We start from the raw sequence: 25,342 nt of genomic DNA, 5'->3' as shown, positions 1-25,342 counted from the left end.
CACATATGTGCAAAAGACAAGGCTGAGGCATTTGCAATAATCTTCAGCCACATGTGCTGAATGGATGATCTATCTCGGTCTCCTCCGGAGGTCCCCAGGATCACATGTCAGTCTTCAGCCAATACGATTCACTCCACGTGATATCAAGAAATGGCTGAAGGCACTGGATACTGCAAAGGCTATGGGCCCTGATAACATTCTGGCAATAGTACTGAAGACTTGTGCTCCAGAACTTGCCGCACCCAGAGCCAAGCTGTTCCAGTATAGCGACAACACTGGATCTACCCGGCAATGTGGAAAATTGCCCAGGTGTGTCCTGTAGACAAGAAACAGGACAACTCCAACCCAGTCAATTACCGTCCTATAAGTCTACTCTCCAGCATTAGCAAAGTGATGGAAGGAGTCATCAACAGTGCTATCAAGCGGCACTTACTCGGCAATAACCTGCTCACAGGGGCTCAGTTTGGGTTCCGCCAGAGTCACTCAGTTCCTGACATTACAGCCTTGGTTCAAACATGGATCAAAGAGCTGAATGACAGAGGTGAGGTGAGAGTGACTGCCCTTAACATCAATGCTGCATTTAACCGAGTATGGCATCAAGGAGACCGAACTAAACTGGAGTCAATAAGAATTAGGGGGAAAACTCTCCGCTGATTGGAGTCACATCAGGCACAAAGAAAGATGGTTGTGGTGGTTGGAGGTCACATCATCTCAGCTCCAAGACACTACTGCAGGAGTTCCTCAGGGTAGTGTCCTCGGCCCAACCATCTTCAGCTGCTTCATCAATGACTTCCATTCCATCGTAAGGTCAGAAGTGGGGATGTTTGCGGATCACTGCACAATGTTCAGCACTATTCATGACTCCTCAGAAAATGAAGCAGTCCATGTCCAAATGCAGCAAGAACTGGACAATATCCAGGCTGGGGCTGACAAGTGGCAAGTTACATTTGTTCCACACAAATGCCAGGCAATGACCATCTCCTACAAGACAGGATTGAACCATCGCCCCGTGACATTCAATGGCATTATCATCGCTGAGTCCCCCACAATCAACATTCTGGGGATTACCGTTGAACTGAAAGTAATAATATGGCTACTAGGGCAAGTCAAAGGGTAGGAATCCTATGGTGAGTAATTCACCTCTTGAACCCCCAAACGCCTGTCCACCATCTGCAAGGCACAAAATCAGGAGTGTAATGGAATACTCTCCTATTATAGGCGGGATTCTCCGACCCCCCGCCGGGCCGGAGAATCACCGGGGGTGGCATGAATCACACCCTGCCGCCCGATTCTCCGGTGTCGGTTTTTCGGCAGGGGCGGGAATTGTGCCACGCCAGTCGGGGGCCGTTGGCAGCGGCCCCCCCCGGCAATTCTCCAGCCTGCGATGGACCGAGTGGCCGCCCGTTTTCGGGAGATCCCGGCAGCGTAAAATACACCAGGTCCGTACCGGCGGGACCTGGCTCTGCAGGTGGCCTGCCGGGTTCTGGGGGGGGAGGAAATGGGGGGGTTCTGGGTCCAGGGGGGCCCACGGTGGCCTGGCCCACAATCGCGGCCCACCAATCCGTGGGGGCACTCTTTCCCTCCATGCCAGCCAGTCCGCCATGGCCGGCGCAGAGAACCCCCCTGTGCATGTGCTGGGATGACGCCAGCACACGCTGGCGGTCCCGTGCATGCGCCAGCCAGTGGAGGCCCTTCGGCGCCGGTTGGCACAGCGCCAGGCCCGCCGCCGTCGGCCTAGCCCCTGAAGGTACGGAGGATTCCACACCTTCCAGGGGGCCGATGCCTGAGTGGTTCAGGCCACTCCTCGGCGCTGGTATGGCCCATCCCGCCAGTTAGAGGAGAATTCCGCCCCATGTATTTTCTTTTATTCCCTTTTCTTTCCATGCAATGGTCTGTTGAGCTGCTCGCAGAAAAATACTTTTCACTATACCTCGGTACATGGGATGAACAAATCCAATCCAATTATTTGGATGAGTGCATGGATGAGTACATCTCCAACAACACTCAAGGAGCTCAACACCATCCAGGACAAAGCAGCCCCCCTGATTGCTCCTCCTTCCACAAACATTCAAACCCTTCACCACCAATGAACAGTGGCAGCCTTGTGTACCATCTACGAGATGCACTGCAGTAACTCACTAAGGTTCCTTCCAATCCCAACCATTACCATCTAGAAGGACAAGGGTAGCAGATTCATGGGAACCCCACCACCTGGAGGTTCCCCTCCAAGTCACTCACCACCCCAACTTGGAAATATACTGCCGTCCCTTCACTGTCGCTGGAGCAAAATCCTGAAACTCCCTCCCTAACAGCACTGTGGGTGTATGTACACCTCAAGGATAGCAGCGGTTCCAGAAGGCAACTCACCACCATCTTCTGAAGGCAATTAAGGATGGGCAATAAATGCTGGCCTAACCAGCAACGCCCACATCCCGTAAATGGATTTAAAAACAATTTGGCATACAATTTGAATCTACTGCCAAAGCATCTGAAGTCTCTTGATTTTTCACAGAAGTCAGTTGTGTTTGCTGTCAAAGAGCAGAATTTGTATCTTTGTCCCACTGAGCCCACTAATGAGATGCATTGTATATCGCTGGTTGACCATAGTGTTGTTGTGGAGGACAAATGCTTGACTCAATAGTGTATCACACTGTCAGAGTGTTGGTAGAGTCTGTTAGCTTGATGCCCACACCTCTATCTCATGAGAAAATCTTCTATTCATTATAATTTGATCATCAGGAGCTTCTACTGCTGAATAATCTTATACAATTCATTCCATTGCTAAAAATATTGTCTGATCTTGTGCTGACACAGACATCCCATGCCTATAGTGGACTAGCCTCATGCTGAAGCAAGTGTGACAATGTTACCACTACAGAAAGTGAATGTAGTTTCCAACGTGTGTTGAGAAGTAATTTCTTCTTCGTTTCCTGCAATATCTACAGGAATTTTGCTCTTCATTATGTCATGCTGATTTTCTCAGATGTTGAATACCTTCTTTGTCCTGAATGCAGCAGCGAATGATACAGGTGAAAAGCTGAAGTTCGAATAATACATCCCTGAGAAATAACACTGGTCACATCCTGCCATTAAGAAGTCGACCACCTTTAACCTCACTCTCTGTCCCCTGCTTCCCAACTAATTTCAACCCATCTTGCAAGGCTAGGACCAATTTCATGTTTGTTAATGATCTCATGTGCAACACCGTACCAAAAGTATCAAGTTCATACAGATACCATCAATAGGTACTCCTTGATCAACCATCAGTTAAATTCGTCAGAAGATTTACTCTTTAAAAATTAGTATTGATTCTGCCTGATCACCTCACACTTATTCAAATACTCAGTCAATTTGTGCCTGGTACTGGTCTTTCATTCGGGACTGGATTCAAAGACTAGAGGGGTCGCGATCCTGATCAATAAGCGGGTGGTGTTTGAGGCGGGTAGAATAGTTTTGGATGTGGGAGATCGGTACATTATGGTCAGTGGGAAACTGGAGGGGGTGCAGGTGGTATTAGTAAATGTGTATGCACTAAATTGGGATGATGTGGAGTTTATAAGGAGGATGCTGGGGAAGATACCGGACCTGGACTCGCACAGGTTGGTCATGGGAGGGGACTTCAACACAGTTATTGACCCTGGCTTGGACTGGTCAAACTCAAAAACGGGCAGGGTGCCAGCAATGACAAAGGAACTAAGAGGGTACATGGAGCAGATGGGGGGAGGGAGGGTGGATCCATGGAGATTTGGGCAGCCAAGGGTGAAGGAGTTCGCTTTCTACTCACATGTGCATAAAGTGTACTCCTGGATCGATTTCTTCATTTTGAGCAGGGCCTTACTGGAAGGGGTGGTGGACACGGGGTACTCCACGATCGCTATCTTAGACCACGTTCCGCACTGGGTTGACCTGCAGGTTAGTAAAGACAGTAACAAGCGCCCGCACTGGAGGTTAGATGTGGGACTTTTGGCTGACAAAGGGGTGTGCGAGCGGCGGCTGAGGAAATGCATTCAGAACTACCTGCAGGTCAACGGCACGGGAAATTTCGGCAGCGATGGGAAGTACTGAAGGCGGTGGTCAGAGGGGAGCTGATCTTGATACGGGCCCATAGGACAGGGCAGACGGACCGACTGGTAAAGGAAATACTACAGATCGATAGGAGGTATGCAGAGACCCCAAAGGCAGGGCTTTTAAGGGAACGGCGGAGACTACAGGCGGAGTTCGGCTTGTTAATTACAGGGAGGGCGGTGGAGTAGCTAAGAAAGGCGAAGGGGGCGATCTATGAGTATGGAGAGTAGGCCAGCAGAATGCTTGCACAGCAGCTTAGTAAGAGGGAGGCAGTCAGGGAGATAGGGAAAGTAAATGACGGAGATGGCCACCTTGTTGGAGATTCAGCAGGTGTGAATAAGGCGTTTAGGGATTTCTACGGTAGGCTGTATAGGTTAGAACCTCCTACGGGGCCGGAGGGAATGAGACACTTCTTGGGGGCGCTGATTTTCCCAAAGGTGGACGGGGAGCTGGTAGAAGGGCTTAGGGCCCGATCGGGTTGCAGGCGGGTAAAGTCCCGGCGCTGGATGGCTATCCAGTGGAGTTTTATAAAATGTTCTCTGGGAATTGGGCCCAGTGTCGATGAGGATGTTTAATGAGGCAAAGGAAAGAGGGGTGCTGCCCCCGACGATGTCACAGGCACCGATTCCGGTGATTCTGAAGCGGGACAAGAATTTGGAGCTGTGTGGGTCCTACAGGCCAATATCCCTGTTGAATGTGGATGCCAATCTGCTGGCCAAAGCTTTGTCCTCCAGGATTGAAGATTGTGTTCCGGACATTATTGGGGAGGACCAGATGGAGTTTGTTAAAGGTAGGCAGTTGGTGGCCAATGTAAGATGGCTGTTAAATGTGATCAGGATGCCCCGGAAGGTAGGGAGGTGAAGGTAGTGTTCGCAATGGATGCAGAAAAGGATTTTGATCAGGTAGAATGGGATTATCTATCAGAGGTACTGTGACGGTTCGGATTTGGGCGGGGCATTATTGACTAGGTCAGGTTGCTGTATCAGGCTCATGTGGCAAGTGTATGGACGAATAGGACAACATCGGACTATTTTAGACTGTACAGGGGAACAAGACAGGGATGCCCCCTCTCCCCACTGTTTCTCGCGCTGGCTATTGAGCCGTTGGCAATTGCTCGGAGAGCCTCAAGGGGCTGGTCCGCGGTTGGGTGGAGCACAGAGTCTCGCTCTATGCAGACGACCGGCTTCTGTATGTATCGGACCCATTAGAGGGGATGGAAGAAATCATGAGGATCATGGGGAATTTGGCCGGTTTTCGGGGTATAAGCTAAATATGGGGAAAAGTGAGATGTTTGTGGTCCAGGCGAGGCGATTGGGGGAGCTGCCATTTAGATTAGTAGGGGGAAGCTTTAGGTACCTAGGCATTCAAGTGGCGTGGGAATGGGACCGGCTGCATAAATTAAATTTGGCCCGGCTAGTAGACAAAATGAAGGATCATTTTCGGAGATGAGACGCACTCCCGTTATCTTTAGCTGGGAGGGTACAGACGGTGAAGATGACGGTCCTCCCGAGATTCCTGTTTGTGTTTCAATGTCTCCCCATCTTTATTCCATGGACCTTTTTAAAACAGGTCAACAAAGTGATCTCTGGCTTTGTTTGGGCGGGCAAGACCCCACGGGTAAGGAATGTAATGCTTGAGCGGAGTCAGGGAGAGGGCAGGCTGGCGCTGCCAAATCTTAGTAACTATTACTGGGCGGTGAATATAACCATGATCAGGAAGTGGCTGGTGGGGGAGGGGTCGGCATGGGAGCATATGGAGGCGGCTTCATGCAAGGGCACCAGTTTGGGGGCGTTGGTAACTGCGCCTCTGCCGTTCCCGCCGGCACGGTACTCCACCAGCCCCGTGGTGGTGGCGGCCCCGAGAGTCTGGGGGCAATGGAGGAGACATGTGGGAGCAGAGGGAGCATCGGTCTGGTCCCCAATCTGTAATAATCACCGGTTTGCCCCGGGAAGTATGGATGGGGGGTTCCGGAGAGCAGGGATTGAGAGGATGTGGGACTTGTTTATAGAGGGGAGCTTTCCGAGTATGAGGGCGTTGGAGGAGACGTTTGGGTTGGCGAGAGAAAAACAAAGTCAGGTATCTGCAGGTGCGGGACTTCCTACATGAACAGGTGTCAACATTCCCACTCCTACCGCTAAGGGGAATTCAGGACAGGGTAGTTTCCAGAGGGTGGGTAGGAGAAGGGAGCGTCTCAGACATTTACATGGAACTTATGGGGTCAGAGGAGTGCAGGCCGAGGAGCTGAAGCGCAAGTGGGAGGAGGAGCTGGGAGGAGAGCCAGAGGATAGTCTATGGGCGGATGCGTTGAGTGCCAACATGTGCCAGACTCAGCCTGATACAATTTAAGGTCGTTCACTGGGCTCACATGACAGTGGCCCGGATGAGCAGATTCTTTGGGGTGGAAGACAGGTGTGCAAAATGTGCGGGAAGACCAGCAAACTTTAAAAGTGTGAGGTGATTCATTTTGGAAGAATAACAGGAAGACAGAGTACTGGGCTAATGGTAAGATTCTTGGTAAGATTGTGGATGAGCAGAGAGATCTCGGTGTCCATGTACATAGATCCCTGAAAGTTGCCACCCAGGTTGAGAGGGTTGTTAAGAAGGCGTACGGTGTGTTAGCTTTTATTGGTAGAGGGATTGAGTTTTGGAGCCATGAGGTCATGTTGCAGCTGTACAAAATTCTGGTTCGGCCGCATTTGGAGTATTGCGTGCAATTCTGGTCGCCGCATTATAGGAAGGATGTGGAAGTATTGGAAAGGGTGCAGAGGAGATTTACCAGAATGTTGCCTGGTATGGAGGGAAGATCTTATGAGGGAAGGCTGAGGGACTCGAGGCTGTTTTCGTTAGAGAGAAGAAGGTTAAGAGGTGACTTAATTGAGGCATACAAGGTGATCAGAGGATTAGATAGGGTGGACAGTGAGAGCCTTTTTCCTTGGATGGTGATGTCTAGCATGAGGGGACATAGCTTTAAATTAAGGGGAGATAGATGTAGGACAGATGTCAGAGGTAGGTTCTTTACTCAGAGAGTAGCAAGGGTGTGGAATGCCCTGCCTCTAACAGTAGTGGAATCGCCAACACTAAGGGCATTCAAATGGTCATTGGATAGACATATGGATGATAAGGGAATAGTGTAGATGGGCTTTAGAGTGGTTTCACAGGTCGGCGCAACATCGAGGGCTGAAGGGCCTGTACTGCGCTGTAATGTTCTATGTCCACATGTTTTGGGCATGTCTGAAGCTTATGGGATTTTGGCAGGGGTTTGCAGATGTAATGTCCACGGTGTTAAAAACAAGGATGGCGCTGAGTCCAGAGGAGGCGATTTTCGGGGTGTCGGAAGACCCAGGAATCCAGGAGAAGAAAGAGGCAGACGTTCTGGCCTTTGCTTCCCTGGTGGCCCGGAGACAGCAGATACTATTTGCTTGCAGGGACTCAAAGCCCCCGAAGACGGAGACGTGGCTATCAGGCATGTCGAGCTTTCTCTGTTTGGAGAAAATCAAGTTCACCTCGAGAGGGTCACTGTCAGGGTTTGCCCGGAGGTGGCAACCGTTCGTCCATTCGTCGACTTCTTTGCTGAAGTCTTTGCTAGTTTAGCTTAGAGTAGGGGGTTAATAAAGGTGGGATCTGTAAGGGAGGGAGACGGCTATTGCAGTATGTTTATAGTTTCATGTACATTGTTTATTATGTTGTTGTTATAATGCCAAAAAATACCTCAATAAAATGTTTATTAAAAAAAAAATTGTGCCGGGTAACAGACAGCTAGATTGGGAGAAACTATTACCGTTAGTTGGGAAATCTAGGACTCGAGGGCACAGACTAAAAGGTATGCCTTTCAGGGTGAAATGTAAATGGTGGTAGAATTTTGGAACCCTCCTCCGTAAACAGTGATTGATGCTTGTCTAACTTACGACTAAGACTGATTTATTTTTGTTAGCTAAAGTTGTTATGGGATACATATCCCTTAATATCTTCCAGATAAGGTCTATTCACGTATAGATTTCTTTATTATGGGGAAGTCTCTGTTACCGGGGGTTTGGGGAGGGGAAAATCTGCAATTGTAATTTCAGATCATGCCCCGCACCTGGAGAGGGGGCCGTCACTGCAGCTGGCCTGGAGATTAGATGTCAGGCTGCTAGGCAGATATGGGGTTCTGTGTAAAGGTGACGAGGGCAATTGATAATTGATTGATTTTATTTATTGCCACATGTACTGAAGCACCATGAAAAGTATTTTTCTGCTGCCGAGGGAACGTACACAGTAGACAAAAGAATAATCAACAGAGAACATTGACAAATGGTACATCAACAAACAGTGATTGATTACAGTGCTGAACAAGGGGCCAAACAAAGCAAAGTATGTCGGGTTTGATAAAAATTGGGAGGTCTCGCCGTCTGTGTTTTAGGAGGCGTTGAAGGCAGTGGTCTGAGGGGAGATAATTGCATATAAGATGCAGGGCCAATGGCTGGTGGAGGAAATGTTGGTGGTGGACAGTAAATATGCGGAGGATCCTACCCTGGTGCTATTGGCTAGAAGGAAGCTATTGCAGATGCAGTTTAATCTGACGACCATGGACAAGGTGGTGGACCAGCTGCAGCAAGTAGGTGCTGTACGAATATGGGGAGTTACTGCCCATTCTTAATTGCACTTGAGAAGATGTGGCGAGTTGTCTTCTTGAATTGCTGCAGTTCTTGTGGTGAAGCTACACCCACAGTGCTGTTAGGAACGGAGTCCAGCATTTTGACCCAGTGACAGTGAAGGAACAGTGATGTAATTTCAAGTCAATATGATGTATGATAATCCGTTCCTGTGCACCTGCTGTCCTTGTTTTTCAAGGTGGGAGAGGTTGTGGATTTGGAAGGTCAGTAGAAGGAGCTTTGGTGAGTTGCTGCTGCGCATTTTGCACATGGTACGCAATGCAGTCACAGTGTGCTTGTGATGAAGGGAGGGAATGTTTAAGGCATTAGTGGTCGTATGAATGGATGAGGTCCCAATCAAGTGGGCTGTATTGTCCTAGATGGTATCAAGCTTCCTGTGTGTTATTGGAGCTGCACACAAACAGGCAAATATTCTATCACACTCCTGACTTGCGCTTTATAGATGATGGAGGGACTTTGGACAGTCAGGAGATGAGTTGCCAGCTGCAGCAATCTCAGCCTCTGACTTGTAACAGTATTTATGTGGCTTGTCTAGTTGGATTTCTCGTCAGTGGAACGATGGGGCTTCAGTGACGGTAATACCATTGAAAGTCATGGGGAGATGGTTAGATTCTCTGTTGTTGTAGATGGTCATTGCCTGGCATGAATATTGCTTACCACTTATCAACCCAGCCGGATTGCTGTCCAGGTGTTACTATACACAGGCATGATCTGTTTCATTATCTAATGAGCTGCGAATCATACTGAACCTTATGTTGGAGGGAGGCCATCGATGCAGCAAATGAAGATGGTTAGGTTAAGGACACAACCCTGTGAAACATCTGCAGCAAAATGCTGGGGCTGATTGGCCTCCAAGCATCTTATTTTGTGTTAGGGATAACCCTTGCCAATGGAAAGTTTTCCTTTTTTTAAGAAAATATTTTATTGAAGCATTTGTAATTTTCAGTTTTAACAATTTAACACTTCTTAAACAACCGAGCGGGCTGACACACGCAGCAACATTATAATAACATACCCTACTACACCCCCCCCCCCCAATCTCCTGATTACCCGTATATTAAGTTCCTATGCCTCCCATTTTCCACCACCCCCATTCTTCTTTTCCTCCACCACCCCCCCCCCCCCCACCCCAATTACCGCTAGCATTCAATTTTCCTTAAAGAAGTCGATGAACGGCTGCCACCTCTAGGCGAACCCCTGGGTTAAACCTCTCAAGGCAACTTAATTTTTTCCAGACTGAGAAACCCTGCCATGACGCTAACCCATACGCCTGACTTTGGAGGCGTTGAGCCCCTCCATCCCAGCAAAATCCGTCTCCTGGCTACCAGGGAAGAGAAGGCCAGGACATTGGGTTAGCACTGTTGCTTCACAGCTCCAGGGTCCCAGGTTCGAATCCCGGCTTGGGTCACTGGCGGAGTCTGCACATTATCCCCGGTGTCTGTGTGGCTTTCCTCCGGGTGCTCCGGTTTCCGCCCACAGTCCAAAGACGTGTAGGTTAGGTGGATTGGCCATGATAAATTGCCCTTAGTGACCAAAAAGGTTAGGAGGGGTTATGGGGATAGGGTGGAAGTGAGGGCTTAAGTGGGTCGGTGCGGACTTGATGGGCCGAATGGCTTCCTTCTGCACTGTATGTTCCTCCATGCCATACTCAGTCAAATGCTGTCTTGATGCCAAGGTCCATCACTCTCGCCTCCCTTCTAGAATTTAACTCTTTGTCCATGTTTGGAACAAAGCTAGAATGAGCTCTGGAGCAGGGTGATCCTAGCAAACCCAAATTGAGCATTGAGCAGGTTATTGCAGACTAAGTGCTGTTTACTCTGGCATTGCCACCGATACCTTCCCTCACTTTGCTGATGATTGAAAGTCGGCCGGTGAAGTGGCAATTGTTTGGATTCGAATTGATTTGTGCGCAGGACATATCTTTGAAATGTTCCAATTGTTGGGTAGATGCTAATGTTGCAGCTGTACTGGAACAACTGGGCTAGAGGTGCAGCTAAATCTGAGAGCACAAGATATTAGTATCACAGTGGGGTTTTTGCCAGGGCCCATAGTTCTTGCTGCATTCAGTGCTTTCAGCTGTTCCTTGATATCACTTGGTGTGAATTGAATTGACTGAAGACTCTTTGATTCTGGGGACCTCAGAAGACTGAGCTAAATCACCCATTCAAGACTTTTAGCTGAATATGGTACCAAATGGCTTTGCCAAGTCTTTGTACTGTCTTGCTGCGCTCCCAAGCAGTTGAGCCTACCTCATTGAATGTTTGTAAGGCAGAGAAAGATAGATTTTTGAACAGTAAAGGAATTAAGGTTTATGGTGAGCAGACAGGTAAGTGCAGCTGAATCCACAAAAAGATCAGCCATGATCTTATTAAATGGCAGAGCAGGCTCGAGGGGCCAAATGGCCTACTCCTGCTCCTAGTTCTTATGTTATGTTCTTATGTCCAAAACCGTAGATGGGGATGATTGAGAAGCCTCCTCCTCTGGTTAGTTATTCAACTGTCTACCAGGTTGTGATTGGGTGTGACAGGATTGCATAGCTTTTAGACGATCAGCTGGTTGCGTGATTGCATTGCGCTATTGCATGTTGTTTCTGCTGTTTAGCATGCATGTAGTCCTGTTTTGTAGCTTCACAAACTGGAACTTCATTTTTTTATGTATACCTGGTGCTGTTCCTGGCATGCTCACCTGCACTCCTCATGGAATCACAATTGGACTCCTGGCTTGATAGTAATGGTAGGATGTAGGTTGTGCCAGGCCACGAGGATTACAGATTGTTGTTGAATATATTTATGCCGCTGCGGAGATCCACAGTACCTCCTGGATGCCCAGTTTTGAACTATTAGATCTATTCTGAATCTATCCAGTTTAGCATGGCATTATACCACAGAACTCAATGGAGAATGCCCTCAATGTGAAGGCGAGATTTCTGACTCCACAAGGACCGTGCAGTGGTCACTTCTAGTAATCTCATCATGAACAGATGCATCTGTAGATTGGATAGGATGAGGTCCAGTAGGTCTTCTTTTCTTGGTGATTTTCCTCCCACAGGCCCAATCTGGCAGAGATTCGTCAGGACTCGGCTAGCTCGGTCAGTAATGGTGCTACTGAGCAATTCTTAGTGACAGACATTGAAGTCCCAAAACAGACTACATTCTGTGTATTTGTGAAAATAAAAAAAAGATACTGCAAATCTGATATAAAAATAGGAAGTGTTAGAAATATTCAAGAGGGCTGGCGGAGGGAGAAACAGAACTAATATTTATTTTTTAAACTGAAGGTAGAAATGTGATGATTTTTGTTGTTGAAAAAATGGGAAAGAGGAAGGAAGCACAAAAGAGAAGGTCTGGGATAGGGTAAAGGACAATAATGTCATTGTACAAAAGACAAAGGGAATGGTAATATTGTAGAAAAGAAACAAAGCATTCTCAATTATACGGACAGGAAGTAGCAGGCAGATTTTTGGTCAGATTTAACTCCTGGTTTTGATTTGGCAAGGAATAGTTAGTGATTTTAGGAATTTTTATATTTCGTGAGGAAAGGGCTGAAATGTATTCTGTCTTATTTGAGAACAATTCAACAAAGTGTGGTGAATGTAATATAGATGTATATATGTTAATTCACACTGTCTTTGTAAGCGCAGTAGTGCTATCCTACCACTAGGGGGAGTAGCGCTGGGAGCACTCAGGAACTTGTACTGGGCTCCGCCCACGACTCCTCCCCCTAGTGCAGCTGTATAAATACCCTTGTCCAGAGTCAGCCTGAGTTCACTACGAGTTCATCGACAGGTAACAGGCTGGCTCTGAAGTAAGTCGATTAAAGCCTAGATTCACATCGGAAACACGTGTCTGGTGAATTGATGGTTCCATCAATTTAATCGACTTAAGAACAGTAAAGATCGATTATGGAATCGGCCCTCAAGCCTGGACGCCTGGAACTCAACCCGCAGAATGCAGAGGCTAATGAAATCTTCTCCCACTGGATCCGGTGCTTCAAGGCCTACCTGGCCGAAGCGAGCACAGCCGAAACTAGAGGATCAGAAGCTAAGTCTACTGCACACGAGGGTCAGCCACAGAATCTCTCGGCAACTAAACTCGGCCAGTTCATATACTGCGGCGCTAGCAGTTCTCAAAAAAATGTATAAAAGGCTCATTAATGAAGTTTACGCTCGCCATGTGTTTACGACTCGCCGTCAGCGGCCTACGGAATCACTTGCCGAATTCCTAAGAGAACTTAATAATTTGTCCAATGACTGTAATTACCAAGCGGTTACCGCGGCTGAACACAGAGAATTGGCGGTACGCGATGTTTTTGTAGCGGGCCTCAGGTCTAACTATGTGCGCCAACGACTGCTGGAAAAGGGGGCCCAGAACTTAGAAACCACTGTGGAAGCTGCTACCACGATGGAGGTCTCCTTCCGCAGCCTTAATTCGTTCCCCGCGGACCCCGCGACCCAATCATGGGCCCACAACCAGCGACTCCCCCAGGCCTGTGCTACGCGGCCGCCCAGCCACCATGCTGCCCCAGCCAGCCACCATGCTCCCCCAGCCAGCCACAATGCTGCTCCAGCCAGCCACTATGCTGCTCCAGCCTGCCATTTCTGCGGCCAGAATCAGCACCAGCGGCAGCACTGCCCGGCCCGCAACGCGACCTGCAGCAGCTGCGGGCGAAAAGGGCATTACGCTAGAGTGTGCCTCGCAAAAAGGGCCCAAGCTTCCAACTCCCCAGCGACTCGCAGTAATCGCTCCCCTCACTCGCAGCCCCGCAGGGCCCGAAACGCTGCGGCCTATGCCCGATTCCGCCCCCTCCAGCCACGTGTGATCCATGGGGGTGGCCATCTTGGAAAACCTCCACACGCGGACGGCCACGTGCGACTCATGGGGGCCGCCATCTTGGACGCCATCTTCCTCGGCGCCCGCCACGTGCGATCCACGGGCCCGACCGGCAACTCCGCGCTCGGACAACTCAGCGGAGGAATTCGAATTAGACTATGAACTCAGAGGGCAGTCATCACGGGGCCACTCCAGCACAGCTGATCGAGCCGTCGACTACCCGCAACTCAGCGCGGTCACCCTGGACCAATCCCAACCAATGAATCTACGAAACTCGATGGCAGAGGTCCATATCAACGGGTACAAAACGCCATGCCTCTTCGACTCCGGGAGCACGGAGAGCTTCATACATCCAGACCTGGTAAGACGCTGTTCACTCCCCGTTTTCCCCGCGCAGCAAACTATCGCGCTCGCTTCAGGCTCCCACTCGGTCCAGATCCAGGGGCGCACCGCCGCGACACTCACAATCCGAGGCGCTAGTTACTCGAAATTCAAACTCTACCTTTTGCCCGAACTCTGCGCGCCATTCTTATTAAGCCTAGACTTCCAATGCAACCTCAAGAGCCTCACCCTCAGCTTCGGAGGGCCTCTGCCCCCACTCACTATCTGCAGCCTTGCTACGCTGCGAATTCCCTCCCCCCTCCTCTCTTTGCCAATCTCACGAAGGACTGTAAACCCGTAGCCACTCGTAACAGGTGGTATAGCCTGCAGGATAGGGTATTTGTCAGAGCAGAGGTCCGAAGGCTACTCAGTGAGGGGGTTATAGAGGCCAGCAATAGTCCCTGGAGAGCTCAGGTGGTGGTCGTTAAGACCGAGGAAAAATTCCGAATGGTGGTCGACTACAGTCAGACGATAAATAGATTTACGCTCCTCGACGCGTATCCCATCCCCAGGATTGCAGACATAGTAAATCAGATCGCCCAGTACCGGCTCTTTTCCACGGTGGATCTGAAGTCTGCATACCACCAGGTCCCAATCCGCCCAGAGGACCGCCACTACATGGCATTCGAGGCCGATGGCCGCCTCTTCCATTTCCTCCGGGTCCCTTTCGGCGTTACTAATGGGGTCTCGGTGTTCCAACGAGCAATGGACCGAATGGTGGACCAGTACGGGCTGCGGGCCACGTTTCCGTACTTGGACAATGTCACTATCTGCGGCTATGACCAGCAGGACCACGACGCCAACCTCCACCATTTTCTCCAGGTAGCACAGAAACTGAACCTCACGTACAACAAGGAGAAATGCGTTTTCTGCACATCCAGACTAGCCATCCTCGGCTATGTCGTGGAAAACAGAGTCCTGGGCCCCAACCTGAACCGTATGCAGGGAACTCCCTCCCCCTCATTGTCCCAAGGCCCTCAAACGGTGCTTGGGATTTTTTTCCTACTACGCCCAGTAGGTCCCTCAATATGAGGACAAAGCCCGCCCACTCTTTAGGACCACACGATTTCCCCTGTCAGCCGAGGCACGCCAGGCCTTTGACGGCATCAAGGAGGACATCGCCAAAGCGGCCATGTGGGCGGTGGATGAATCCACCCCATTTCAGGTAGAGAGCGACGCCTCAGAGGTAGCTCTTGCAGCCACGTTAAATCAGGCAGGGAGACCAGTTGCATTTTCTCCCGTACCCTCTCCGCTTCAGAACTCTGACACTCTTCGGTCGAGAAAGAAGCACAAGCCATTGTGGAGGCTATACGTCACTGGAGGCACTACCTCGGAGGTAGGAGGTTCACCCTCATCACCGACCAAAAATCGGTTGCCTTCATGTTCGACAACTCGCAAAGGGGCAAAATAAAAAACGCCAAAATTCTGAGGTGGAGGATCGAACTCTCCACCTACAATTACGATATCAAATATCGACCTGGGAAGCTCAACGAGCCTCCGGATGTCCTATTCCGCGGGCCATGTGCCAGCGCGCAGGTCGACCGATTAAAAGTCATCCACAATGACATCTGCCACCCAGGAGTCACCCGGCTCGCCCACTACATCAGGGCCCGAAACCTGCCTTTCTCCAACGAGGAGGTAAAAGCGGTCACCAGGGACTGCCCGATCTGTGCGGAGTGCAAACCGCACTTCTATAGACCAGACAGGGCCCACCTGGTCAAGGCTTCTAGGCCCTTTGTACGCCTCGCGATTGATTTCAAAGGCCACAAGAACATTTACTTCTTAAACGTCGTAGACGAGGTCTCCCGTTTCCCATTCGCTATCCCGTGCCCCGACCTGACCTCCCACACAGTCATTAGGGCCCTGCATAGCATCTTCACCCTGTTTGGCTTCCCCAGCTACGTATACAGCGACCGGGGTTCGTCCTTCATGAGCGACGAGCTGCATCAGTACCTGCTCGACAAGAGCATCGCCTCGAGCGGGACTACCAGCTACAACCCCAGGGGGAATGGGCAGGTGGAAAGGGAGAATGCGACGGTCTGGAAGACCGTCCTACTGACCCTCCGGTCTAGAAAGCTCCAAGTCTCCCAGTGACAGGAAGTCCTCCCAGACGCGCTCCACGCTATTAGGTCCCTTTTGTGCACGGCGACCAACCAGACCCCTCACGAGAGGCTCTTCCTTTTTTCCAGGGGCACTACCACGGGGGTCTCACTTCCAGCATGGCTGTGGACGCCGGGCCCCGTACTTCTGAGGAAACACGTCAGGGTGCACAAAACCGACCCCCTTGTTGAGAAGGTGCACCTGCTCCACTCCAACCCCCAGTACGCATTCGTCGAGTTCCCTGACAGCCGTCAGGACACAGTATCCCTCCGGGATCTGGCACCCGCCAGATCCAGCGCCCCCTCTATCCCCACTGAAGGACCTCTCACTCTACACCCCATGCTGCCGGCCCCTTGCGCTCCCGAGCCCACTCCACCAGTTCCGCGACCCCGCGCCGGCCAGCCCCCAGTCGAACCAGGAGAGTATGAAGCTCGGATACAACCCTCCCTGGAGTCCGCCATCGTACCCCAGCACACTACATCCATCCAGCCACCGCAAGAGGCTGCAACCCCGGTGCTCCGCAGATCTCAGCGGACAATTCGACCACCGGACAGACTGACTTTATAGACTAGACCACCACCCCCGCCGGACTTGATTTTTTTGCAGGGGGTGAATGTGGTGAATGTATATAGATGTGTATATATATGTTAATTCACACTGTCTTTGTAAGCGCAGTAGCGCTATCCTACCACTAGGGGGAGTAGCGCGGGGAGCACTCAGGAACTTGTACTGGGCTCCACCCTTAGCTCCGCCCACGACTCCTCCCCCTAGTGCAGCTGTATAAATACCCTTGTCCAGAGTCAGCCTGAGTTCACTACGAGTTCATCGACAGGTAACAGGCTGGCTCTGAAGTAAGTCGATTAAAGCCTAGATTCACATCGGAAACGTGTGTCTGGTGAATTGATGGTTCCACCACAAAGTTACACTGGTGAAGAAAAAATTGGACAATTCTGAGTGTTTTGGTAGGGAAAATATTGGAAATTTATTCAACCCTCTCAGATAGAGTTTGTAGATTACGTTACGGTTAAGATGGCTGTGCTTTGTTCCAAAAGCTTACAGGCAAAAGTTTAGAAACCGGAGGCAGAATTAAGACTTTTGTGGAATTTGCTGGAGAAAAAGAAATGGTGCTTGATTGGTGCTTTGGAAGAATTTGAAAACACTTCCTTTCGGAATCAGGTCCCAGTTTATACTTTAAGGGAGGCAGCTATTATGGTTGATAGTTAACAATTATCCCACAAAAACATGGATGACAACAAACATTTGCTTGCAAACCCACAGAAAATCTGGAGAGATAAGAGAAGCGATGTGAACAACATGAATTACCATGAGGGGAAATGAAAACACAGAAGCTTCTCAGAGTAGTAAAAAAACACAGTTTAGAGAATAGATATGATTAATTGAGACCAACATGTTACTATTGCCATAAAACAGGGCAATAGACTGTTGGAAGTTGAAAGCTAAGTTGGAGCTTTTCGTGGCATTTCTAGAGTTTTTCTGGAAACTCTGGTCCAGTGACTGAAGCTTGTGACAAACAGATACTGTGAGTGTAAATCAAAACATAAAAGATTATGGAACTTTTATCTTTCAGGGTGAAGTAACTCAATTTTTGTCTGATCAAGAAGCCAAAAAAACTGTACAAAGCCAAAATGACATACAAAAACAGTCATAATAGTTACCTTTCTAACATCAGAGCTTTTTGGCTCAGTTGTCCATGTAATGATCCGTGATACTGCCAGACGTGTTTCACTGGAATTTACAAAATCTGTAGGGTCCATCTGTAGAGTCAACGTTTCGATGTATTTCAAAATGGCAACTTTCACCTGTAGCACAGGCAGAAACAGATAGCATTTTGTAAATGATGGATTTATGTCCACGATAAAATCAAAATTAAAAGCAGGAATATGCAACTATTATTACTAATCAACATGAATTCAGAAACTATGATGGGGAACTCAAAGTTAGTTATAAGAATGTTATGCCACCCTGGACAAGTGCATGGTCAGTTCCAGCCCTATCACAACACAAGTGCCCTGAGTCACAACACAAGTGAATTAACCAATAATTCTTATAAAAATTCCCGAAATTTTTGCCACTGCAATGAAAATCCCCTCATCACCACACTCCGCCGCCAGTTCGGGTACATTAAGGGAGAATTCAGAATGTAACCTACTACCCCTTTAACTGTCCCACCCTCTACCAACACACACAAGATAGACAAACATATCGGGGTAGAAAGGAGTAAAAATAATAAGGATTACGGTCAAAAGATAATCATAGAATCCCTACAGTGCAGAAGGAGGCCATTCAGTCCTTCGAATGGGCACTCTGCCTACCTCTACCTATTCCAGTAATCCCATAACCTAACCTGCATATCTTTGGACATTAAAGGGTAATTTAGCATGGCCAATCCACGTAACCCGAACATCTTTGCACTGTGGGAGGAAACTGGAGCACTTGGAAGAAACTCACATAGACACGCGGAGAACGTACAAACTCCACACAGTCACCAGAGATTGGAATTGAACCCGGGTCCCTGGAGCTGTGAGGCAACCACTGTGCCAGCCTTAAGTAAAAGTTAAGTCTGTTCTGATTATCCAATGTACATCTAACTAAATTTCAAGGATCTCCGGCAACGAGACCACAAGCAGTATTGTCAATGCTGAGGAAAATATTTGGTTCATGTTTAACCAATAAGCACAATTTAACCACTCCAACTTTACATTCTCTCTTTTTCAGCAGATGGCTACCTTCAGCCATATGTGCAGCTGAGGGTTCAATACTCTTGATTTGACTGACTTTACATGCACCATTATTCCTTGTGTGACAACTTTTACCTCTTCATTGGGAGTTTTTGTAATCACAGTCCATATCCCCATTTGGTAACACAGACTGAAACAATACTTTGTAGATTTCAATTGTTCCTCCTTACTTTCAGAATCAGAGGATGGTACATCATTGGCGCCATGAACTTTCTGGTTGTTGTTAACAGATATGGTGGCAATCCATCTTCCTCTTAGTTTTCAAAAGGAATTGTTTATAGATTATTTCATCTCCTTTGCTAATTGCTTACTTAACCTTGAAGAGGCACTGTGGACCTTTAGAAGGATGTGGGTTAACCAGCCGTTCGCTTGGTATGACTTCACAGTCCTTGCTGTCCTCGTCCAGAATAACTGGTGCCATGCTATCATTCATATTTTCCTTCAAAGCAGACATGCTCTGGGAAATATTTGCACCTGAAGTGAATGGCAATTGGTTTACTATAAAAGGTTGTAATAAATTATTATGGGAAAAAACATTTCACTTCTTCTGATTTGCCGTCTCTTTTACTAGCCTGGGATGAATTACTTTTGTTCAAATTCTGTTAGTGACAGGTAATTCTTTAACAGCTGTTTATCATTACTTCATATTCAGAACCAAGATAAAATTCAAAACTCTCGTCTGACTCTTCAACACAAGCATCACTATTAAATCTGGATTCCTCTTTCCTATGGTCACTTTTAATCTAAGAATTCTCAGAATCTGGGGCAGGATACTCCGACCTCCCGCCGGGTCGGAGAATCGCCAGGGGGCGGCGTGATCCCGCCCCCGCCGGCCTCCGAATTCTCCGACCCCTCCGAAAGTCACTGAGGCGTGAATTACGCCGCCCGCCTTGGAGAATGGCGGGGACATGCGTGACGCTATGGACTCCGGGGCTGCCCAAATTCTCCCGTCCGGATGGGCCGAAGTCCCGCCGACGTGACCATGGGTCATGCTGGTGTAAATCAAATCACCTTATATAACGGTGTCAACCAGTGCTGATGGTTGGCGCCGGACAGTGTGGAGGTAGGTCATGGCGTGGGGTGGCCACAGGAGAAGTGACGGCGTGGCCGCAGTCGGTGTGGCACTTCTACATGTTGCTTTGGGGGAGGAGGAGGAGCGTGCTAAGGAGGCGGCGGAGGCTGCCGCAGAGGAGCATGCTGCAGAGGGGCAGGTTGCAGCTGCCCAGGCTGGAGGGCCGCCTGGCCGACAGGACGAGGAGGAGGAGCACGAGGAGGAGGAGGTGGTGACGCCACGGCGACGGAAACGCCCGAGGAGGCCCCGTGTGTACCGGCCCCGCTCGTCGTACCAGGACCTCACGGACCAGGCATGCAGGAGGAGACTCCGGATGAGCAGGGAAACCGTGGCACACATCCGCCACCTGATGGAACACCTGGCACTGCGTGGTACTGGGGGGGGACACCCTCTCCCCGTGTCTGTCAAGGTTACGGTAGTCCTGAATCTTTATGCCACGGGGGCATTCCAGGCACAGAGTGGGGACCTGTCCGGCTTTTCACAGACATCGGTGCACCGGTGCATCCGTTCAGTGACAGACGCCCTATATGCCATTTCAGACCGCTACAGCTAGTTCCCTATGGACTGGGCCAGCCAGGATGCCCGGGCAGCGGGCTTCGCTGCCGTGGCCGGGTATCCCATGGTCCAGGGCACGACTGATGGGATGCACGTCGCCGTTCGGCCACCTGCAGATAACAGGGCCGTGTTCACTAATAGGAAGGGGACCTATTCCATGAACATTCATGTGGTCTGCGACCACCGCATGATGATTCTGCACGTCTGAGCCCGGTACCCGGGCAGGGTACATGACTTATACGCATTGGCGCAGTCTTACATCCCCAGCATGTTCGAGGGACCCCTCCCCAACTGAGGGGCTGGTTGCTGGTTGACATTGCGGGTTACCCGTTGCGGTCGTGGCTGATGACGTCTATAAGGAGGCCACAGAGTGACACGGAGAGCGGCTACAACGATGCCCATGCAGCAACCAGGAGTGTGATAGAGAGGTCCTTTGGGCTGCTAAAAATGCGTTTCATGTGCATAGATCGCTTTGGAGGGGCCCACCAGTACCTGCCAGATTGGGTCGGCTGCATCGTTGTGGTGTGCTGCATCCTGCACAGCATAGCCCAGCAGAGGGGCAATGTGCCGCAGGCAGAGGAGGGGGGAAGTGGAGGAGCAGCAGGACGAGGTGCAGTCCTCCCCAGATGAGGAGGATGGGGGCAATGGTCAGGACAGATGGGCTGGACATGGATGGGAGGCTGCACGGTTCACTGACTAGGGGGGCCGTGGGAATCGCCGAGTATGGGCACAGACCGCACACCACGACACCAGCCGACCACCCTCACCCCCCCCGCCCACCCACCACCAACACCCTCACCCCCCCCACCCACCCACCACCAACACCCTCACCCCCCTCCCCCAAACACCCTCACCCCCCCCCCCCCACCAACCACCCCTCCCCCCCACCCGCATGCACACCACCCCTCCATTGCACATCTACCTGCGGCACAACGGGCCGGGCTCACACGGTTGCCGGTGGAATGTGTCAATTGCAGGCCATGGAGGACGATGTGCTCTGGGCTCTACATCGTTGGACAATGTCTGACGCATGGCCACAGTACCACCCTCCACCCGGACCATCCCTGCATGCGGCCGTGACACTGCAGTGCACGATCCCGTCCTCTGCCCGGGGGGATTGGTGAGGGCGACCCAGGGGGAGTTACACTCACCTGGGGCCAGCGTAATACCACCTTTCACACACACACTCAACGCACACGACACCCCCCGCACGCTTCAGACAGAGGACAAACGCAGCTTCTGTAGGTGTGAAAGTGAACAGTCCATACACGTGCCTTAACCCCTATAACTTGTCTATGCTCTGCACCCGTGCCAACTTACTCAGTGTCTAATTGTTTGACCTTACGGGCCCTTTGACTATGTCTAGGTGGTTCCCCAGACAGTACAGCAGAATTGGAGGTGAACTCCTGTGATTCCTGCCCTGTGACCCGGGATCCCTTTGGCGGCCGTTTCCTGGGGCGGCCCAGCCTAGATGGGCCAGGCTGCGGCTCGGGCGACTGGGATGGCGACCTGCCAGCCTGTCCTGCCCATTGCCCATCAGATGCACCTGGGACGGAAGGGGGAGAGTTCGAGGTGTCACGGTGTTCCGGGGCCTCCCCTACAGGGGGAACCGGAACGAGCCCCAGCACATCCTCCTCCCGCGGGGTGCCCGATGGACCTCGGGCCTCTACGTGGGTCAGGGGTGCGAACGGACTGACCATCCGACGCCCCACCAACACTTGGCTGCCAGTCCTGGAGGCCCGCCCTGGTATCGACACGGGTCTGCAAGTTTGCAGGCATGGAGCTCAGGGAGTTGGCCACCCATGTCTGTGTCTGGGCGAAGCCGGCCAGCGCCTGGGCAATGGCGCCGATGCCCCCAGCGATGGCCTACAGAGACTGGGCCACTGCATGCTGAGACTGGGCCACTGCCTGCTGAGACTGGGCCATGGCGTGGAGCGGCTCTGCGATCTGCCGCTGGCTCACTGTGAGAGGGCAGCCATATCCTGGGCCACTGATGCCACCTACACGGAAAGCCCCAGGAGTTGCATACTGTTCCCCATGTCTGACACTGTCGCAGCAATTGCCTCCACCGCGGACGCCACCCTTGCGGTTTCGGCCTGGGTGGAACGCATGATCGGCACCACTCCCAGCTCCTGGATGCTGGTGCACACCTCCACCTGCATCTGCAGCAAGCCAGCCGTCACCCCCTTCGATCGTCCCTGGTTCCGTGACTGCATCGGGTCTATGGGTGGGTGAGGTAACCCCAGGAATCCAGGACCCGTCTGGGTGGCAGCTGGTTGCTGGGGCCGACCTGCCCTCCGACCGCCCGGCACCTCGGTTGCTCCTACCTCCACCTGCTGTACCGGTACGGCTGTGTTGTGCGCACCAGTGAGTGTACCAGAAAACTCATCGCTAAGTGCACAACCGAAGTTAGTGTCTCTGCGATGGTGGAGGCTGTTGGAGATAGCAGTGGCATAGTGTCGTGATCATCGTCCGACCCAGAATCCATGGTCCCCTGGGGTGGCGGCTCCTGTCCACCCGTCCACTGCGTGTCGGTGTCCCGTGTGTCGGTGTCTCGGGCAGGGGTGTCCTGGGTAGGGGTGTCCTGGCTCGGCTGCGACGCGAGCATGTGGCTGCTCCCCTCGTCACTGGGTGTCGCCCGCCTGCGTCGCCACACTCGCGCGAGATGGGGGCGTCGTCTCCATGTTGCTCCGGGCCTGTCCCTGTCCCTGTCTCGTGGCCACCCTGAGGCGTCCTGGGGGCGTCGCATGCCAGAGGGGCCGGGTCTCTCCCTGTCTCGTGGGCGTCCTGGAGGCGTCGCAGGTCGGAGGGGCTGGGTCTCTCCCTATCTCGTGGCCACGCAGGGGCGTCCTGGGGGCGTAGCATGCCGGAGGGGCTTGGTCTCTCCGTCTCGTGGCCACCCTGGGGGCGGACGGTATCTGCGGGGACGGGTGCCTCGACATTTGGTCCTGCACTACACAATACAGCATGCATGGTTAGACACACACGCGTTGATCGGGAGATATAGGGATGGAGGGATATGGGGGAAAGGGGATCTGGGGGATATAGGGGAGGGGGGGGATAGAGGGGGGATGTGGGGGTGGAGGGGGGATATGGGGGAAGGGGAAGGGGGACGGGCCGTGGGGGGGTCTCACTTGGTGGTGCGACCTCTGTATCGGCAACCTCTCGCTCCTCGGGTCCAGTTCCAGGGCCATCGCCTCATGAACGGTGAGTGGTCTCTCATCAGCTGTGCCCACTCCAGTCCTCTCACGCTCCCTGTAGTTGTGTGCGTGCTTCTCCTGTGGGGGCGGGTTGGTGGGTGGCAGGGATAAAGGGCAACAGTGTTATACATGCAGGCCAGCGGTTGTGCGTATATTGACAGCACATTAGGGTTAGGGTTAGTTGCACCCTGCGGGTGTGCCGCACATCGGGTGCGGGGGGGGGTGGGGTACTCACCCTGGCTTCCCTGACAAGGTCATTCACCTTCTTGTGGCACTGGGCGCCTGTCCTTGGTGTCACAGCCACAGCGCTGATGGCCTCTGCCACCTCCCTCCACAGGTGCCGGCTGAGGTGCGGGGAAACCCTCAGCCTCCCTCCTCTGCTCTACTGCGTCCAGGATCGCCTCGATGGTGCGTTCCTGGAACCTCGGAGCTGCGCGGCGGGCAGCCATCTTGTCGGGTCTCCGGTGGGGGGGGGGGGGGGGGCGTCTTTTGTGCTGTGACGCCACGCGTCCGACGCCGTCGAGAATGGCGTCACGCTACTACTAGCCCATTCCGGCCGGAGAATTTGCGCCGTTTGGGGGGGTCCCGACGCCGGAGTCATCTGCGCCGTTTTTGCCGCCGGGTTCTGGCGATCACGCTGATTACGGGAGAATCCCGCCCTGGTGATCGAGTTTATCTTTGGCAAACATCGTGAAGAATCATTCCCGTAGAAATAATTTAATCAGTATCAGCCCAATCAGATTCACTACCATTGTCACTTGATGTATGATCAGTGTCTTTGAACATTTCTTTCTTACTGCCCAATGAATTTTCCTAACTCTCACCTGCCCTACTGTTTGCATCTCACGTGCTATCTGCAGCACTTCCCTTGGACTCTCTGTAATAACAGGTGTAGCTACAAACTTCACTCCTGCTAAATTCTTCCCAATAGTAAGTCTACTCCTTCCACTGGGAATTCCTTAACCACTCCGAGGACTACTGGACCTGACACTAAATCACACTCCAATTGTATTTTATACAATGGAACTGGATAAAATCGCTACCTATCCCATTCATTCACACTTCAGCTTTCATTGAGCTCTCTGAAAGGAAAACCAAATCCTTCTCTCGTATGAAGGTTTGAGTAGCACCTGTGCCCTTTACGATAGTTATGGGTTTGGCTCTGTCAGCTAATGAAAATGGAGTGACCTTCCCCTTGGACACAAACTCGGCATATCTCTCATATACTTCATTTCTCATGCCCGCTCCCACAGCAGTGTTTACCTCGGGTCTTCTAAGTCCATTCAAAAAAGTACTCTGCTCTGTAGTACTCTCCACTTTTGTTCTCTTTTCAGAATCCTCCTTATGAACCCCACAAGTCCCATGGGCTTGCCTTGAAACTTACAACATGCTAAATGTATGTGTCCGACCTTGTTACAATGGTAACACCTAGGCTTCCAAGTCTCATCTCCACCCTCAGTACCTTCCTTCCTAGCCTGAGGAGGAGATCTCGAAGCATTCCAGCTATTTATTCTTTACATTGGCTACCTTACTTCCTTTCACTGTCCCACTTCTTATCTTTTCAAAATTATGGGGGTGATGGAACAAATATTTAAATTTGTGGATTCACTCCTAACTTGTTAGCCATAATTGCTGCGTGCCTAGCAGCCATTGTCCTTTAGCCTTCTACATAGGCTCTTACTGTAGAAGGTAGGGAATTTTTAAATTCCTCTAAGAGAATGACCTCTCT

General features: G+C 51.2%; 1 protein-coding gene across 36 annotated transcripts in view; it reads right to left on the bottom strand.

Annotated features, from left to right (window-relative positions):
* The window catches only part of clasp2 (cytoplasmic linker associated protein 2), a 582,371-nt gene that overhangs the window by 112,196 nt on the left and 444,833 nt on the right, over positions 1–25,342 (bottom strand). For all 36 annotated transcript variants that reach the window (XM_038809903.1, XM_038809905.1, XM_038809907.1 and 33 more), the window contains one exon: positions 17,704–17,847. In XM_038809903.1, the coding sequence (XP_038665831.1) occupies positions 17,704–17,847 (144 nt within the window). The remainder of the gene's footprint in view (positions 1–17,703; positions 17,848–25,342) is intronic.

This window comes from Scyliorhinus canicula, chromosome 10, assembly GCF_902713615.1.
Source record: "Scyliorhinus canicula chromosome 10, sScyCan1.1, whole genome shotgun sequence".
NCBI classification, from domain to species: Eukaryota; Metazoa; Chordata; class Chondrichthyes; order Carcharhiniformes; family Scyliorhinidae; genus Scyliorhinus; species Scyliorhinus canicula.
The sequence above is the reverse complement of the archived record's forward strand: the minus strand, read 5'-3'. Positions and strand labels throughout refer to the sequence as shown.